Source organism: Paramormyrops kingsleyae, chromosome 11, assembly GCF_048594095.1.
Source record: "Paramormyrops kingsleyae isolate MSU_618 chromosome 11, PKINGS_0.4, whole genome shotgun sequence".
Classification (NCBI taxonomy): Eukaryota; Metazoa; Chordata; class Actinopteri; order Osteoglossiformes; family Mormyridae; genus Paramormyrops; species Paramormyrops kingsleyae.
The window spans coordinates 6,758,428-6,776,634 of record NC_132807.1 but is presented as its reverse complement, the minus strand read 5'-3'; the positions used below and the strand labels follow the sequence as shown (position 1 = coordinate 6,776,634).

Genomic DNA, 18,207 nt, shown 5'->3' with positions numbered 1-18,207 from the left:
GAACATTGTCCTGGTGACCCACGCACCTTATCCAGGTTCAAAGGCCACCAAAATTCCTGGTGTAAAGCTTTTCACCGTTTTTCTGCGTATCCCATATTTTGTGGAAAACCCTTTCGCCGGAGCTTCTTTTCTATCGATAAAATGAGATTTGTATCTTTATTCCACTTTGTTGTTTACTACGTATGTTCATGCCAGTTGTGGCACCAGGAGAACGTCAGGTGTTTCTGGCTCAGGTCAGTGCGGGCAGCATTGGCAGTAGATAGTGATGTGTTGTGGTCTCGTCCTCGCCTTAAGGACGACAACATGGCGTGGAGACCATCTGCGGAGCTGTACGCCCCCTAGTGTCCGCTTCCGAGAGCAGCCTAAACACCTTGGCATGGCCAGAATAATCCTGCCATTCTCCTTTTGGTACTGGTTTACTTCTTAGCTTAGAAGTATTTGATTCTCTCATTGAAATATATTTAGTGGTTCCTCAGCTGTAAAAATTAAATCCATAATGATTAACTCCCTCGTTGAGTCTTTTTGTCATTTTACACATATAAGTTTGATTGATAAACTGAATGTCCATCCATCCATCCATCCATTCCCAGCCACCATGAGTAGCAGCCCGGCCACCTGGCCCTCGCTCATGAGCTCCCTCCCCAGGTTTGTCTCCTGGGCGGGGCTCCAATCTCCCCAGTCTGGGTACTTGTCATGAGGGTCTATGTGAATCGCATTTGCCTTGGGAGATGCTTTGGGAGGGCTGGATGGATGGATGGATGGATGGATGGATGTGCAATTCAGTTTATCAAGCAAACTTGTATGGGTCCTTAAAGATGCATGCCAACTAAAACTGACATTGTATGGCATAGAATTTTATATAAGAAGAAAAGAATATTTTCAGGTTAGTTGCAGGTTATAATTATTTGGTGATGTAAAATTACAAGATCAATTATATGGGCATCAGAATTTAATTTCATATTGAGGCTTTTACATCCTTTGCTGACCATAGTACATTTACAAATGTAAATATTATGATCCAAAGTTTGATCCTCATACTGATTTTGCATATATTTTTTATCAGATTAGCAGCCTGGGGCAGCACTGGCTGAGCCTTCCAGGACATGTGACCAGATCACTGAATTAGCCCCTCCTCTTCAATGCCAGCTCCACCAATCACTGACGGGTCATGTGACCACATCCTGTAAAAAGCTACTGCCTGGTCTTGGACTATGATGGACAGGAGCTACACACACCCTTTGGGTGTGGATGGTAACAGCTGATTCTGATTCACAACTGAAAATGACTAAATGAGTGAGGACGCGCGTTCTTAAAAGCCTCAGGTTTTCTGTGCCATTTAGTTTGTAAAGTCTGCTGTCGTCGGGCAGAACCAGTTAGCCGGTTATTGAGGCAGGTCAACCTTTAAATGTCAGCTGCTCATTTCTCCCACTGAACTAAAAGCCAGTGGCTTCCAGGAGAGTCCATTGATGCTAGAAGCTCTGGGGACATGGAGCCGTCGCTACGGATTCATTATGACCCCCAGATGTCCTGCTGCATCATGAGAGTATAAATCTGTGTAAATGTGAATTTTTACAGTTAGGCGTGACTGAGGGTGGTGACTGGTGCGTTAAAATTGTCCTGTGCCCAGCTTGCGTCGTTCAGTCGTTCCTCTCTCCAGATGGCTTATTTAATTTCTTCCACAACCGATCACTACTCTGTAGGTTCTAGTACACAGTGCTGTACACAGTACTGTATACTCTACCGTAGTAATGACTCCTACACCTGGAGTAAACAGGGGACGCGCAACTCTTCTGCAAAGCCTCACTTTTTGGGTAGGAGTAGCTGGTTATGAGAGGGACGTGACCCTATTTTTAAGCGTAGGTCTTTTTTTCACATTGGCCCATGCCAGGTTATGCTGATTTTTGTGGGAGGGGCTACTTTTATTGTGTTCGCAGCATTAAACTTTTAGGCAGTTATTTTTAAGCTTAACCTTACAGAGAAATTCTGAGCTGATGTGCTTTTTCTTTCCTGATTAGGGAAAGTCTGCGTATCTTGAGAATCAGCTGAATGTTAAAACGGAGACCGTATTTGCAGCTGCTACTTCAGCATAAAAGCCAAGCCGGATATCTTTCACCGCCGGGCTGGGCTGCCCTGAGCGGTTCCTAGAAGTAGCTGAAACCCCTATTGTGGCACGTCGTTTAGCCAATATTTTCATTCGGGCCGTCGCATGCCGGTGGGCGTCCGGTTAGTGTGCACGCAGTGCAGCGGAGCCAACAACGCATGCGATGGTGCAGCAGTGGAGGGGGCGGGCACTGGCAGGCTGCTTGGCCGCCTCGCTTGGGTCCTGGTCCTCCTGGAACTTCTGCGAGCGGCTTGGAAGCTGTTTACCCCTTTATATCTCTCCGTGCTGACGTCCGAACGGCGAACAATGTCATCAAATTTCCTGTTTTTCACTTTAGTGGAGAGTCACTCTTCCAGTTTGTATGAAGGGCTTTTGTGGCCAGCAGGTCCACAGGGCTGGATATCCCCAATCGGCAGGATATGGGGTCAGAGGCTACACTGCTAAGTAAATAGAGTAGGTGCGTGCCACTCAGCTGTGCTGTCATCCCCTGCCTGGGAATATTGGGCCCTGCTAAAGGAGTAATCCAATCCTTTGGCAAATGTGGCGTGATAGGAATTGTAGCTGTCTTCACGCCAAGGGATTTAAAAAGAGCCTGTTATTGTTGAGGGCAGCAATCAGAGCGAATGTTTTTGGTTTCCGTCAGGCTGAGTAGCGTTCACGTGCTTTTGTGTGCCGGAGGTGCGGACTTCAACCTTACGTGAGTCCTAAGGATAGTGAGAAGTTTTTTTGTTTTTAGCTGCTTGGATTTAAAGAGGCATTCCATCCCAAAAAATGATGTTGGGCTAACTCTAGTACGCCACCAGACAATGGCCAAGGTATCCAGAGGAAACTGTGTTACGTACACAACCGGCAGAGGAACGGCTCTATGTTTCCTGGAAAACGTCATCATGTGACACTTCTCTTACGATGCGTGTGACTTGCGGAGAGTAGAACGTGTATGTTTGGCAAGTCATCTGTGTTTCTTAGCTCGGCAATCCTTATGTGTCATGGTGTTTACATTTGCCCATAATTCTTGGTGTTAGGAAAACAAAAAAGCTGAACTGTCAAGAAGTAAACCAGCCAAATGTGGAGAGATCTATGCATTACAGAGAATTTTGGGAGCCTTTTCGGTTGGATTTTGAGAACTAGATGTGGCTATTAACTTCAGTTTTTCCATCTCAACACATTGACCCTCACTACTTTTGTGAGTACAGGACGAAAAAGAATCTTGCTTACTCTGTGTTAACTCGCGTATCAGATGTACACATAATCTATTATTTTGCTTGCCTGTAGGGTACCAACAAACTGCTTATGCGAAGGTGCAAAGTGCCACGATAGAACACAATTATAACCTCTCAACACCATTGATTCACTGAGCCTTGACGACAAACAACTGCATTTCAACAACTAACCAAAACAAACAGCTGCTAAATCCATGCATAATACCTTCTGTTAGCTAGCCAGGGAAAACACTTAAAACGTAATTTATCTAATGCAAGAGAAGTCATCTCTTTTTCTCACTGGCATAGGCTACGTCCACACAGCTTTGTTTTTTTTAAATGCAGACATAAGTCTCCTTTTCCACCCTTCGTCCACACTACTCCAGAGTTTCCAGCCCCCAAAAATGGAGACTTTTGACAACGCGCTCAGAGCCGTATACTTCTGAAAATTCCGTTTTAGCATTGCAGTGTGGATGAGTGAAAACAGAGACATCTGAAAATGCAGACTGTAAAAGTGCCATAATTGGTCACTGCTCATCACGTGGCCCATCCCTGATTGGTCTGATTGGTCACCTGGTCACCCTACATGGAAGTATAAAGTATTCCAATATGGCGAATATGGTGGAGCCACTTTGAATGGCGCTGTCCCTGTCGCTGACCTGTATGCAGCTACACAGCATTTTACTCAATGTGACTGCTGCATATTTGTGCAAAAAAGAAACTGTGTTGATGTGCACATGCCCAATGTAGACTCATAGCTGTGTCATATTTTTCAGGTTTTCACTGGTTTCAGTGTGTATGGAAATCCTTCTGTAAACAATGTGAAAACGCCTGTGTGGATGGTGATTGTTTTTGTTTGAAAACTTCATTTTTAAATGAAAACATGACAGTGTCAACATAGCATAGATGTTCAAATTGCCAAATAATTGCAATTTCGACTAGGGCAACTGGGGGGGGGGGGGTCAGTTCCCCCAGTTTCAATGAAACACCCCCCATGGCTTGTACCATAGCTTTTCTCATCCTGATTGGCGCAGATCTCTGTGTTGCAGTTTGTTCTTTATCACCGGAGGGATGGACATATGTAAAAGCTGGGTACATCACGAAGGCCCAGCTGTGTCTGCTAGACAACATTGCCCAGAATTCTGTTGAGTCTGTCGCCATCGGTGAATGGAGGACATCCTTCCCGTGGGATGACGCTCTGTTCAGCCCCTATTCGTCCATCCCTGGACAGGAGACGACTAACCAAGCTGTATCTGGTGTTCAGTGTAATTACGCTTTTGTGAGGTTTTAGGGTTTTGTTTCTTTGAAATTGTTTTACATTATGTAAAAAACATTTTTAAACATTTTTTAAGCTTAAACATATTTGACAGGAAGAGGTGCAAAATATAGATGGATTTTTTTCTGACAGTACAGAAATTTTATTTGATTGACTTAAAAATAGCTGTGGGACAGCTTAAAGGCATTGGGAGGTTGCGTTTGAAGCTGATGGGTGCGTCATTCTGGGAATGTGCTCACCGAAAGCACCGATCAAAAACGAAGGCCGCTTTCGAGTTTCAAAGCAGTCTGAGGCTGCGCAACTCAGGCATCGCTGTCAGATTTCAGCTCTTGTGTATCACCACAACCCCCCGACCGCCCCTGGCTGAGTGATTGCCGGTATACTGTCTGCCCCCTTAGCCTGTCCCGCATGTGCCCCACGAGCAGGTACTGGGTTTGGCATGTGCCTATCCTCGGAATCCTCGCCTCTCATTGATAGAAGCGGTACTTTTTCAAGGGGGTGGGGGGGGGGGCTTCTGTTTTGTAAGCAGTGATTACACGCGTTCAGAGTCTTTCTCACATGCCCAGTTTGTTTACTGAGAGCTGGAATTCTGCAGGGAATGCTATCCAGCGGAGGACTGTGTTTCCATGGTTACTAACCCCTGTGCGGCGTTCCATTAGGAGGAAGGAAGCTAAATTATTAGCAGGCAGAACATTCTTTTCTTCAATTGGAGCAAACTCTGATCTCTTCTGTTACCTTGCTCTTCTGCTAATTGCCAGAGAATTTAAATGTATTTGATATCCCACATGCTGATTTTAGGGATTATGGGAAGGTGGCGTCCGTCTGCAAATGTGTGTACAACTAGGTATAATGTGAGTGAAACCCGGCCACTTCATTTTGCAGTTTCCGTATGAAATAATATGGATGTGGGGATTTAACAGTGATGTTTAAATTAACGGTTGAGATGGTTTAAAGGGGTCAGGCTTAGGAAGCCCTGCTTATGAGTATACATTTTTATGACTGTTTGTCTTGCAGGCCACATTCACAGAGGTGCAGTTCGGACCAATGAGGCTTTACGAAGATCAGCTTCAGGTATCGTCTCGTCTCGTACCTGGGACTTGTGACCCTGAAACTGCTGTTTAAATTCTGTCTTTGTTTATACCTGGACATAATGTCATCGCTGATGTGTGTGTGTGTGTGTGTGTGTGTGTGTGTGTGTGTGTGTGTGTGTGTCTTGAATGCAGGGACCTGGAGAATTTGCCCTAATCATAATCTAAAATCGGAATCCATGATCTGTGATAGGCCTGTTCAGAATCCCAAACCCGTGGGTGTTGTGGAACTTTCACAACATTCGGAAAACAAAAGACAGTCTGACTTGTATTTTGACATGGTGTCTTTGGATTTTAATAGTGTCTTAGCCATGTTAAAGAAGTAAGTGCTCTCTCCTCTGGAATGTGAAGGAAGGCACAGTCCTGGGGTTTGCTGCGTAACACTACAACCTCCTGTTTTTTTTTTTGCTCAACTGACCATTAATACTGTGCTTCCCAGACGTCTTTCAGTGTTGTAAACAATCCCCAATCCTATCAAGCTCTTAATAGGCCCATTGTGTAAGCCACACTTTCCTGCTGCCCAGGCAACCAGGGCCAAAACGAGTTAGGATGGACATACCATAATGAACAGTGGACTTTATGAATGCTGTGCTGAGAGTGTGGGGCCTGGTGTCACCGTCATGGCTAAACCGCTGGCTGCGCTCAGTCGTTCATCGTATTGTGCGTCCTAAACATGCTCCCCCCCAACTCATGGCTTGATGTGAAATGCAAAGTTTTATTTATCAGGGTTGTATTTTGTTTTGGTTCCGTCTCTGTTCATTCAGTTCAGTTCAATTCATTTTTATCTACTGCCTTTCACAAGTGTCTCCCAAAAGCACTTTACATAGCGTGTGTTGTAATACATGACTACACCATTTATACAGAACAATACATGAAACAGGGAAAAGGGGAAGACAGAAAGAAGGAATGAAACAATGAAAGGAAGAAAAACAGATCACATGATGAGAAATGCCAGCCTCTTTGTGGGACTGGCACCTGAAAACAGAAAGGGTACGGCTAGTGTGGTCCACTATGTTCTGGACATGCATGGGCAGTACAGAATGATTCAGTGTAAGGGTTGAACGTACCTTTGCATATGTTTCTCTGCCTTGAAATTCAGCTTTTCTTTTGTTCTTAAGACTACTGTCAGAAACAAAGTTATATGGGGGATATTGGTGGGTGCAGCATAGTGCAGGCCAGAGGGAGACACATCCTCCGTTAACGGAAATACTTTCAGGCAATGTTGCGGGCTACCAAGGGGGCCTCTATGCAGCTTCACCTGAAAGCTGACACTCTGCATATAATTACAGGAGGAAAATGAAACTGGGAGATTTCCCTTTCCTGTTTTTGTCATTTTGGCTCCACGGATGATCCCGATTATGCCCTCCCTCTCTCACGAGGTCGACACATTTTTATACAACTGATCACTAATACATGTCTCATCCTACTTTTTAAATATGAGCTGACAGCCATGTAATTCTAATGTATCAATTTGTGCCTGACTTTTCAAAGATGTTTTTTTTTTCCCCCCTAAACTTGCACTAAACAGAACAGACCTTTCTACATCCAGTCTATTGAACTAAAATCTTTAAAACTTGTCGTAATATTGTTTTCAGTCAGCAAAATTTCAAAAACTTTTTCTTCCCCAGGTATTCAGGACGTAAAATAATTTGTGACGCCTGACCACAGAGACTCGATAATATTCTGAATATGCTGTCAATTGAATAAACAGCTCTGATATGTGAGATACATAATTAATACATTAATAGTATTATTTAAAAATAACAGATTGAATGCATTTCTTGTCCTAAATGTTATAAATTATCTTTGACAGTTATGTATTTAGAGTCATTGCAGCAGAGTAAAATATGGAACATATAGTAATCCCTAATGACGTTCCTGAGAATCTGCAGCTTTCTGACAGAATTTCAGCTTGTACTGTTAGATTGTTAAGAAAAAATATCAGCATAAAATCTGATCATTGTGTGTGTGTGTGTGTAACAAATAAAGTGCACGATTTTGTGTCTGCAGGGCAGCCAACTTGCAAGGTCAGTTTGACCCACACGACGTAGGAATAAATCTACTTGTGTTTGAGTTTTAGCCTGAATATACAAATCGTTTATGATTCTTAGAAAAGCAACCATCATGAAATCGGGCTCGGGAATAAAAAGCAAACGTTACTGCTAAGGTTCCGATGGCGTCTCGCAGCTGTGCTGCAGTCCCCCAGCTCCCCGGACCGGCTCGCCGCGTTACTGCCCGTGTCAGGATGACGTCTGGTTATATTGCAGTGACTCACCAGTCCCGCGCGCTCCGGGCTGGCGCCGTGCGTGTGCGTGAGTGAGTGAGTGAGTGAGGGGTCACGTTAAAGCGCTTGGCAGGACTGCGTGTGGCTGGCTGCCGGCTCGACTTGCCGGATCCACGTCAGCCTTGGTGGCCGTGACCGAGCGGCAGGAACGGGCAGCTGCCATGCCAGGCAGTCAGGGATTCCATTTTCCACCATGATTTCCAGAGGCTGCAGCCATGGGCTGAGCGGGAACAGGGCTGCCCCCCCCCACCCCCCCCAAATCTCCCTTCTGTAGCCTGTATGCGGCGATCACCCTCGCAGATCTCTCTAACCTGTGCCCTTCCCTGACACCCCCCCCCTGCCCCCACTCTAGGTACTGTTAGTTTTTGCCAAAGAGGACAGTCAGAGCAGTGGGTTCTGCTGGGCCTGCGAAAAGGCCGACTTCAGCTGCAGCGTGGCCCGCACCCCCGAGTCTGCGCTGGAATGTCACCTGCAGAAGCACCACGACATCATCATCATCGACCACAGACATTCCAGATACTTTGACGCGGAAGCCTTGTGCCGGTACGTCTTTCCCGGACTGCACGGGAAAAGGCAGGATGATGTGAGAGAGGTCAAAGCGGGTATCGGGTTTGCTGGCGGGAGAAAAAAACTTGTGCCATGTGAGTCATTATCCATAGGGTCCATATCTTTACCTCCCTGTTATAACTGAGTGAACTATTTTTAAATTCGTAGAGAATGTATATTTGGTTTTCCAAATAAAAATAACAGGACCATTCATTTTTAGAAACTTTTTGCTGTTATTCGTTGGAATGATGAATACTTTTTGCTGATGATGTAGTATGACCCTGTAAATGTCCCGGGGAGGTTAAACCGTGAATCAGGTAACAAGCTGAGGGGCCCCCACCACAAGCCAGGGATTTATCTGGCCCCTTTTCAGTCGTGTCTCCAAGCCCCCCCCACACCGCAAGACGCCACCGCTGCTCTGTCTTTAGGCCTCAAAACAAGTCTGCAAACGTGAGCATAATCCTGCCGCTATGCCTGCTGCACTGATTAATTCCCCCCGATCTATAGGTCGGGGGGGCCGGCCCCTCCCTCAGCGACCACTGAGAGAGCTTTATGGAGGAGCTGTGAACAGAGTGCTCTTTCAGGACCACGTCTGTTTACCGTCCCGGGACACTACCCACGAGAAGTGGGCCGTGAATAACCGGCGCGGCGCGGCGCTCACTCAGGGCCTCGCCTCCGTCCACCACTCTGATAAATGGCCTTTTTTTTCTTTCTTTCTTGATTTAGGTCAATTAGAGCTGTGAGCTTTTCGGAAAACACTGTGATTGTTGCCGTTGTGAAAAGGTAGGTGTGCGTCCGCCGGCACCCCTGCACCAACCCCCCCCCCCCCCCATACACCCGCAAGCTGCTGCGTCACACCGATCAGTGTCCAGGGAGAACGTCACCAAGAGCCACATGGCTATTCCTGTCCCACGACTTGCCATAGTTGTGTATCTGTAGTCACACAATTTCAGGGCTGTGGCTTGAATCCCGCAATCCAGACGTAGACAGTTAGGTGAATTGTGTGTGTGTGTGTGTGTGTGTGTGTGTGTGTGTGTCGCTCTTGGTGGCTGCCATCCCCCAGGGCGTCTCCTGTCTTGTGCCCCGTGTTACAGGCTGCCTGTAACCCTCTACTGTATAAACAGTTTTGCAAGAGTGACGATGGATGCGTGGCCGTGTTTTATATAGACACACATATATGGATAAAATATATATTCACTGTCCCTGTGCTGCTTGAGTATTGACATTCACTGTGCTTTGACAGTTGTGTGTTCTGTCGTTCTGTCAGGCCAGAGCGAGAGGAATCCTCGGTGATGCCTCTTATTACCGCGGGCTTCAACCGGGTGAGTGACACCCCTCCTTCGGACATTACGTGGCACAAGCTGCCCCGATTCACTGCCTCGGGGGCCACTGCTGGATGTTTATTTACTGATTTTTAATTTTTTTTTTTTTTAATTCTCGCCGGATGGACGGAGAGTGGCAGTGATGCTGTGATTGGCTTTGTCATTTTGCACGCCAAGGCTGTGCGGACAGACCTTGGACATCACAGTTATTTTTATGAGTTTATAATTAAACGGTGATCCTTTAAATAGTAGCACGGGGACAGAGCTGCGTGGGATGTGTGTCGGCTCGGTGCCGCACTGTCCTGGTGAGCATCACCCACCAGATTCTCCTCTGCCTGGCCGGATCTGGGCAGAGGCAAACTAGGCCAGCCCCTGAAAAGGTCGATCCAGCCCCACCCCTCTGATCACACGCTGGGGCTCGACGTAAGCCGACGGTCCCCAGGACAAAAACGTCACGGCTTTGACCGTAACGTTAAAGGAAAGTGCTTTGAAACCTCACTAATCACGCGTGCCGAGCGGGCAGCCTACCTGAGGGAGACCCAAATTAGATTGTGCACGTCAGGGTGTGCGTCACCCTCCCCTCAGCTGACGGCTTGTCCTTCCCGCCCGGCCCGCAGAGGTACGTGGAGAATCCCAGCGTGGCGGCCTGTTACAACGAGCTCCTGCAGCTGCAACACGGCGAGGTCCGCGCCCAGCTCAAGCTGCGGTGAGTCTCCCTGTGGGCGGCCGGGCGGCCGGGCGGCTCTGCACCCTGCCTGCATCCTCTGTCGCTCAAAACAAACCACCTTTCATGCTCCGTTTCATCCCTTTGTCCGAAAAAAACCCATATTTCCTGGCAACCATTTGAAAACGGTATAAAAACAGAACTATGGATACGTATATAAAGCCGTCCGACATAACAGTGCGTTGTTGTTTGTTGTAGTTGTGTGTGCATGTGTCCGTTCAGGACAATAGCTGCCACTCCCTGTCCTCTCTCCTCTCCCTCTGTCCTGGGGTGAAATAATCACTCATTTAATGGATAAACCCAGCCACCTGTCATCTGTGAGAAGCTTACGGTGTCCCCTTAAGGTGTCTGCTGTCTCGATTTTCGGCTTTTTCCATTGTCTGAAGTTTTTTTTATGTAAACATATTCATATTTACTTTGTCCCCCAGGGCCTGCAATGCTATTTTCACCGCGGTGGAGCAGAGTCAAGAGGCCATAGAAATCACAAGTGAGGATCAAGTGATCCAGGTTGGTTGTCAAAGAATCCACCCCTCCACATCCTTCAGCGTTCCACAGACAGTTTTCCTTCGACTGAAAGAGGTCCGTCCCAGAGAGGTCCGTCCAAAGATGAGACCCACCTACAGCGATCTCATGCATTGTGTGCAGTCGCTGAGGTTTATGTTTGTGTTTATATCAGTTTCTGTTTATTTACTTATTTTTAGCCTACAGTACCGATCCTGTGACCAATGGTATCAGTGATAATATCGCTGCTCCCTTCCAGCTCTTTCTCTTGCTTTTTTTTTTTGTCAGCCGCCATCACAGTGAGGACAAAGTATCTTATTTTTGCGCCTGTTTCCAGTCCCCCATGAAAAGGCCGCTTGTGTTCTCGGCAAACGCCCGTGACTAGCAGCAGTGGGGAAGGCCTGACTTCATCCATTACGCTGCGCCCCGGGAACAACTTTGCTGTGCTGGCTGGCGTTCATTGTTGTTTTTTTTTTTTTTTGTTTGTTTTTTTTTTAAATTACCCCCGCCGCAGTACGTGAACCCCGCCTACGAGTCGATCATGGGATACCAGCACGGAGAGCTCATCGGGAAGGAGCTGCTGGAAGTGCCTAAAAGTGAGAAGAATAAGCCTGACCTGCTCGACTCCATCAACTCCTGCATCCAGATGGGCAAGGTGAAAGGCGCTATATTGTTGTGGTGAAAGGCGCTATATCGTGTTGATGGCATGTAGGCACCACTGCTGCTGTCTTTGACCTCCGGTTATGTTTAAATGTTGATTTCCACTTTCTCACCTGCCGGGGATGGAGCATATCTTATGGAGCAAATCTTATGCTCCAATCATACGTGGCAAACTTGCTCGATCGCTGCCATGGCCTGCAGCCCCTCTTTTTATCGTTTTCCCCCACCTTGGCCACTGGGGCAGCTGACGTACAGATCACGCCGGGCGCAGATCATTCCGGGCGCTCGGGGAGAGCTGCCAGGCCAGCACATCACGTGACGGGCCAAAAATTTGCCCGCCTTGAAAACGGCAGCTGATTGGTCAGCCAGTTTGTCTGAGGGGCGGGGCTGATTTATGGATTACTTCAGAGAACACAAAGGTCATTTGGAGCAGTGGGAAGGTGTTTTTGAAGCTGGCGTACCTCCCAGGGTGGTCTGACTTGAAAGGAGCCGGCCTCGTGCCCCCTTCACCGAAAAGGTCCTGCTCTCTTTGATACGTCCGCAGCGTCTGCCAGCTTCAAAAATCCAGACATTGTACTATTTATATATTTTTTGTTCCTTTGTAATATGATTAACATTTATCATCAATGTGTGTCTGTCCAGCTCGTGAAATCAAAATATATATTTAGTGGAGTACTTTGTTAGAGCAGTTCAGAATGGCTTCTTTATTTATTAATTTTTTTTGGAGGGGGGGGGCATTGGTAGAGTAGGGGATTGGCTGGGGCTTAAACCGGGGTAACTTTCAGGTTATAACCTGATGTACTTAACCACCATGCCCCCTGTTGCTCCCTTTTGGAAGTGCAGAGTGCAGCTATGAGTTAGTCACCCTGTTCCCCTTCCACTGCCATATCCTCAGGAGTGGCAAGGGGTCTACTACACCATGAAGAAGAACGGAGACAGCGTCCCCCAGAGCGTGAAGATCACACCTGTAATTGGACAGGGAGGGTGAGTCACTCGGCTTTCCTTTTGCGGTATAACGAGCTAGAACATTCACGTGTGTAATATTATGTCATTTTTTTTTTTCCAGAAAGATCAGACACTATGTGTCTGTTAACCGGCCGTTAAACGACAATAATAAGGTGAGACCTTATTTGTAAGAATTTAATTTGGTGAGTTTGCTCACTGAGAAGTAAAAAGCTCCCCTCCCCCCTCTAACCTAGACGGACAAGTCATGTGATCGCGTGCAAGCGGAGTCGCAGACAGGTAAGACATCCGCCGAGTGACGGCCGGGTATCCAGCTGAGCCCGCGGCGTCAACGCCGTCCAATGCTGTCATCTCCCTCCCTCTGTCCCCAGACAACCAGTCCTGCAAACACAAGGACCGGAGGAAAGGCTCATTAGACGTGAGGTCAACCACATCTCGTGGGAGTGACGGTGAGCGATACTCAGTGGGGAGAGTCACCCTTCTTCGTTATCTCTGCCGGAGGTGATGACGAAATCGGACTTCTGTAATTTTTGTCATTGTCGCGTCTTTTCACATCACAGGAAGTTCCCAGAGGCGCCACTCTTCCATGGCGAGGATTCACTCGATGACCATCGAAGCCCCAATCACCAAGGTCGGTTTGTTCTGTATCTCATCACTGGAAGCGTGTCGTGTTTGACGCTCGGTTCCTCCGCGTCGCCCTGGAGACGCAGGTTCCCACGGAGCTGATCTCCCGTGTGCCTTCCCCGCATCCAGGTGATCAACATCATCAACGCAGCCCAGGAGAGCAGCCCGGTGCCAGTGGCCGAGGCCCTGGACCGCGTGCTGGAGATCCTGCGCACCACCGAGCTCTACTCCCCCCAGCTGGGGACCAAGGACGAGGACCCCCACACCAGCGACCTGGTCGGGGGGTTGATGACGGTGGGTCTTCCCCAGGTCCCCGCTGGAGTTCTCCTGGGTGCTAGTCAGGCATGATGTCATGTTCTCCCAGGTTGACTCCAAGAACCTTCAGTATAAGCATGAAGGTCCATGCTGCAGGAGGCCAGAGGAGAATCTCCAGAGTCATTTATGGAATCTGTAAAGCCTTGTTGTGTCATAATTTTTGGCAGTTTTTTTCTGCCTCAGTTTTGCATTTTTGGGGAGGGGCAGATGCTCAGTACGACCTGTTCCTGAGGTCCTGTTAGCGTTTATGACTTTCTGTAAGCCCTCAAATACATAGCTGAGAGGCACAAAGAATGGCCTGTTTTCCTTCTCTGTCTTAAACGCTCACTCAAAGGTCTGGCCTCCAAGCAGAGGTCGCTGCCATGTGACCTGAACGTCGTAATTTGTTGATGGATCGCAGTCGGCTGGAGGCAGCCGCCTGCGTGGCGTAGCGGGGAGAGCGAAGTGCTGCCTTCTGCGCGTCAGAAATGGCGTCCCCTGTGACACCCAGGGAGGCTTTGGTGCCGTGGATCGCGCCGCCGGAGCCACGCTAGGGCTCTCCTCTCACGCTACACCACGTGTGTATCCAGGAGAGGGAGAGAGAGCGGGGAAAGGGGGCGGCACGCAGGCCGTGGACGGCCCCGGCAGGGGAGACAGCGGGTGCCAAGTTGGCAGTCTTGGCCGCAGCCCCAGAGGAAACGCTAGATTGTCCTTTGTACTTTGCTGGGCCAGAGAGGAAAGAACTCGCCGCTTCCACACCACAGAAGGCTTTCAGATGAGCCTCTTCCTCTGAATTCCAGTAGCTTGGAAACATCCTGTTCTTAGGTGGACTCGATGAACAAGCGTGGCAGTACGCAGTGGGACAGTGGGATACGGAGCAGGAGTGGGAGTGGGTGCGGGGGGGTATGTGAGAGTGCAGTGTTGGTGTGTGAGCTGTAACGCTTAAAAAAGCTGCTCTGCCCTGTGCCACATCATTAAAGAACAGATCACCAGCCAGTTTGCATTACTGGGGTTTATGGACTTAGAAACGACTGAATGTTTTCCGGGTTGTGGAGAGGAGGCCTAAAAGCCAGAATTATGACGCGGCCGCTGAATGAGACTGCGAGCGGGTGACAGACGAGTTTTTTCACTTCCACTCTCCCTGTGGCTGCCCAAGCGATGCCGACATGAAAATCTGAGAAGTGCGCGGTACATCAGAAGTACCTAACCACATTCCCCACATCCAGGAAGATGGGAGTTTCTTGGATAACGTTATTTCATGTCCGCAAGTGGGTAGAAATGCGTGTTGCAGGGAATGCATCCTATGGCGTAGGTGTCCTGAGTTTGCCAGGGTCTGGGTTGTGTTAACATCGATCACAGTCCGCTCAGGCTGCCGCTCTTTGGGGGCTTAAGGGGGAAAACGGCTTTAATAAGGGAAAGTGAGAAAACCACAACTGACGTCCAAATGGGTTTTTCTCTTCTGCAGGATGGTTTACGGAGGCTGTCAGGGAACGAATACATCTTTGCTGCAAACAGTAAGAGTCTCGATACTCCAACTTCCTTATTTTATAATGACTGTGTGTAAGGTTAGGATCCCACAGTACTCTAATTTAAATGTACAAAGGTCATCACCCTCATTTAAATCTACGTAGCTTTTACACTGTTGAAATGTGGCTTTCTCATCCAGCTCGCTGTTGGTGAAATGAGAAGATAGGGGAGTGAGACCAGTAACGTCTCTTGCATTCCCCAGAATGCCATACTATCAAATTATCGGACCCTTGTGATTCATCTTAATGGTCTCGGGGCCAGGATTAGATAGCCCATTCACACAAGCTGGAAATGATTGATTTGCGTAGCACTTAATGATTTTACATAATGTTTTCATGTGGTATTTTTGATTCTAAACGTCAGTTTTTTTTACTTGCACACTAATATACATACTGTACAGTACTTCACAGCAGGCACCCTAAAGGGGGGGTCACGACTGTGAGATGATTTCCAGAGTATGTTTATTAAAATTTTAAAACTCTATTGTTTAAAACTCTACTAAAAATTCTACTGTTACTGTGACCGCAACCGGTCAATTGCGATAAGCAGACCACCGCCCGCCCCCCGCTCCTGATTGGCCAAATCAACCAAGGGGACCCCCAATGGTCCCTGGTGATGTTATTTTGTGGATCTTTGGCTGAACCCATGCTATACATTATGACATGCATCTGGTTACTCACTCACGTAGTTATTTATCTGAGCTGTGTGCTTATGTCATGCGTGTGCGTGTGCGTGTGCGTGTGCGTGTGTGTGTGTGTGTCTGTACACTCCCGTGTGCACAGAGCCTCACCACCTCCCAAGCCACTTGAGCACCCCGCTGTCGCTCGGCGACATCCCTCCCCGGATCGCTCAGACCATGGAGAACGAGGAGTCCTGGGACTTTGACGTCTTCACTCTGGAAGCAGCGACGATGAAACGGTGAGAATGGCAGCATATGCAGGTCGTCACGTAGCTTGGAAACGTTTTCCCCGGCGCGCTTATGGATGGGGCCTCCGTCTCCTCTTCAGGTCAGTTGTGATGTCAGTTATAAGGAGAGAAGGACACGCATTCGAAGTCTCCATCTGCTTCAGCCATCTATTCATATTTATTTCACACAATGAGCCTGGAGACCAGAAGTGGGGAAAATCAGGTCCAGAGAGAAAAAGTCCGGGTCAAGATTTTGTTTCAACCAACCAGTTGAGCATAAAGAATCACACTCATAGAGTACAACTGGTTAGTTGAAACAAAATTTTGGTCTGGACTTTTGCTTTTTGGACCAGAATTACCCACCTCTGTTGGAGACTAACTCGGGAAACGGAGAGGACATTCTGGATAGGATGGCAGTCAATTATTTTTAGATATTACCTCATCGATCCATAAGGTATCACTGTGTTCTTTAGATCAAACGATGTTGACGTTGGATGTCTGCTTTCTTGTATCTTTTTCAGACCCCTGACCTATTTGGGACTGAAGATCTTTTCAAGATTTGGGGTCTGTGAGTTCCTCGGCTGCCCAGAAGCGACCCTTCGGTCCTGGCTGCAGGTGATCGAAGCGAACTACCACTCCAGCAACTCCTACCACAACTCCAGCCACGCCGCGGACGTCCTGCATGCCACCGCGTACTTCCTGTGCAAGGAGAGGGTCAAGGTGAGTTCACAACTGTCTCTTTCCACTGACATTTTGCATTTTTTTTCTGGACTTTATTTGAACTATCCCAAGAGTATAGTTGACCTGCAGTCATGACTGGATTATGGATGGGGGCAGTCGGGGCCAGGGTACTAGGCTGGAGGGGCCTTCGGAGCTCTAGTGACCGTGAGTCACAAAATTCATAGTGTAAGCTAACCACTATGACCCTCATGTACAACGTGAAATGATTATGCAGCCCCGCAGCATATACAGCTAGAGCTGACCACCAGGGGCCCCAGGGCCCTTTGCCATATACAGCGCAAATGAACCACCAGGGGCCCCAGGGCCCTTTGCCATATACAGCGCAAATGAACCACCAGGGGCCCCAGGGCCCTTTGCCATATACAGCGCAAATGAACCACCAGGGGCCCCAGGGCCCTTTGCCATATACAGCGCAAATGAACCACCAGGGGCCCCAGGGCCCTTTGCCATATACAGCGCAAATGAACCACCAGGGGCCCCAGGGCCCTTTGCCATATACAGCGCAAATGAACCACCAGGGGCCCCAGGGCCCTTTGCCATATACAGCGCAAATGAACCACCAGGGGCCCCAGGGCCCCTTGCCATATACAGCGCAAATGAACCACCAGGGGCCCCAGGGCCCCTTGCCATATACAGCGCAAATGAACCACCAGGGGCCCCAGGGCCCTTTGCCATATACAGCGCAAATGAACCACCAGGGGCCCCAGGGCCCTTTGCCATATACAGCGCAAATGAACCACCAGGGGCCCCAGGGCCCTTTGCCATATACAGTGCAAATGAACCACCAGGGACCCCAGGGCCCTTTGCCATATACAGCGCAAATGAACCACCAGGGGCCCCAGGGCCCTTTGCCATATACAGCACAAATGAACCAACAGGGCCCCTGGGGCTCTTTCCACACACAATGCCCCCCCCCCCCCCATATCCAGACCTTTTATGTGTTATGCTCACTGTCCCTGTATGTCCCCATCGAACCCATTACTGTGGGGCACCCAAAAGACGGACCCCAGGGGCCTCACAGGACCATGATCCGACTCTTCCAGGGTTTTTGATGGCAGCAGAAATTAACTACTTAAAATCCTGCATAATATCATACAAAGTCAAGTGTGTGTAGTTCAGATTCAGAATGAGTCAACATTCTTTTTACATTGTCATAATTCAACACTTACGTGTGCAGTGCAAGGGTATCAGAAGTCTGTGAGGTGAAGAGATTCATTTCCCAGACTCCTATCAAACGGCAATAAAATATATTTAGGTAAAGGATGACAGAGGCCCCTGGGCTTCTGGACCTTGAGCTGGAGAGCAGAGAACATCTCGCAGTCATGTCTGCTGTCTGGTCATGTGGTCTCCTACTGCTGACTACTGAGAAGTGAAATAGAGTAGAGGTACCCAGAGAAAGGCGATGATTGAGAGAAAAAGAGGAACTCGGCCTGGGAAGGCCACACAACGCA

At 48.3% G+C, this 18,207-nt stretch overlaps 1 protein-coding gene across 3 annotated transcripts in view; it reads left to right on the top strand.

Moving 5' to 3' along the window:
- The window catches only part of LOC111844927 (high affinity cAMP-specific and IBMX-insensitive 3',5'-cyclic phosphodiesterase 8A-like), a 50,675-nt gene that overhangs the window by 25,661 nt on the left and 6,807 nt on the right, over window positions 1-18,207 (top strand). For all 3 annotated transcript variants that reach the window (XM_072717927.1, XM_023813849.2, XM_072717928.1), the window contains exons 2-17: window positions 5,591-5,647; window positions 8,301-8,491; window positions 9,221-9,277; window positions 9,762-9,816; window positions 10,434-10,522; window positions 10,969-11,047; window positions 11,556-11,696; window positions 12,597-12,685; window positions 12,768-12,819; window positions 12,901-12,943; window positions 13,036-13,113; window positions 13,225-13,295; window positions 13,418-13,582; window positions 15,048-15,096; window positions 15,892-16,027; window positions 16,537-16,735. In XM_072717927.1, the coding sequence (XP_072574028.1) occupies window positions 5,591-5,647; window positions 8,301-8,491; window positions 9,221-9,277; window positions 9,762-9,816; window positions 10,434-10,522; window positions 10,969-11,047; window positions 11,556-11,696; window positions 12,597-12,685; window positions 12,768-12,819; window positions 12,901-12,943; window positions 13,036-13,113; window positions 13,225-13,295; window positions 13,418-13,582; window positions 15,048-15,096; window positions 15,892-16,027; window positions 16,537-16,735 (1,551 nt within the window). The remainder of the gene's footprint in view (window positions 1-5,590; window positions 5,648-8,300; window positions 8,492-9,220; window positions 9,278-9,761; window positions 9,817-10,433; window positions 10,523-10,968; window positions 11,048-11,555; window positions 11,697-12,596; window positions 12,686-12,767; window positions 12,820-12,900; window positions 12,944-13,035; window positions 13,114-13,224; window positions 13,296-13,417; window positions 13,583-15,047; window positions 15,097-15,891; window positions 16,028-16,536; window positions 16,736-18,207) is intronic.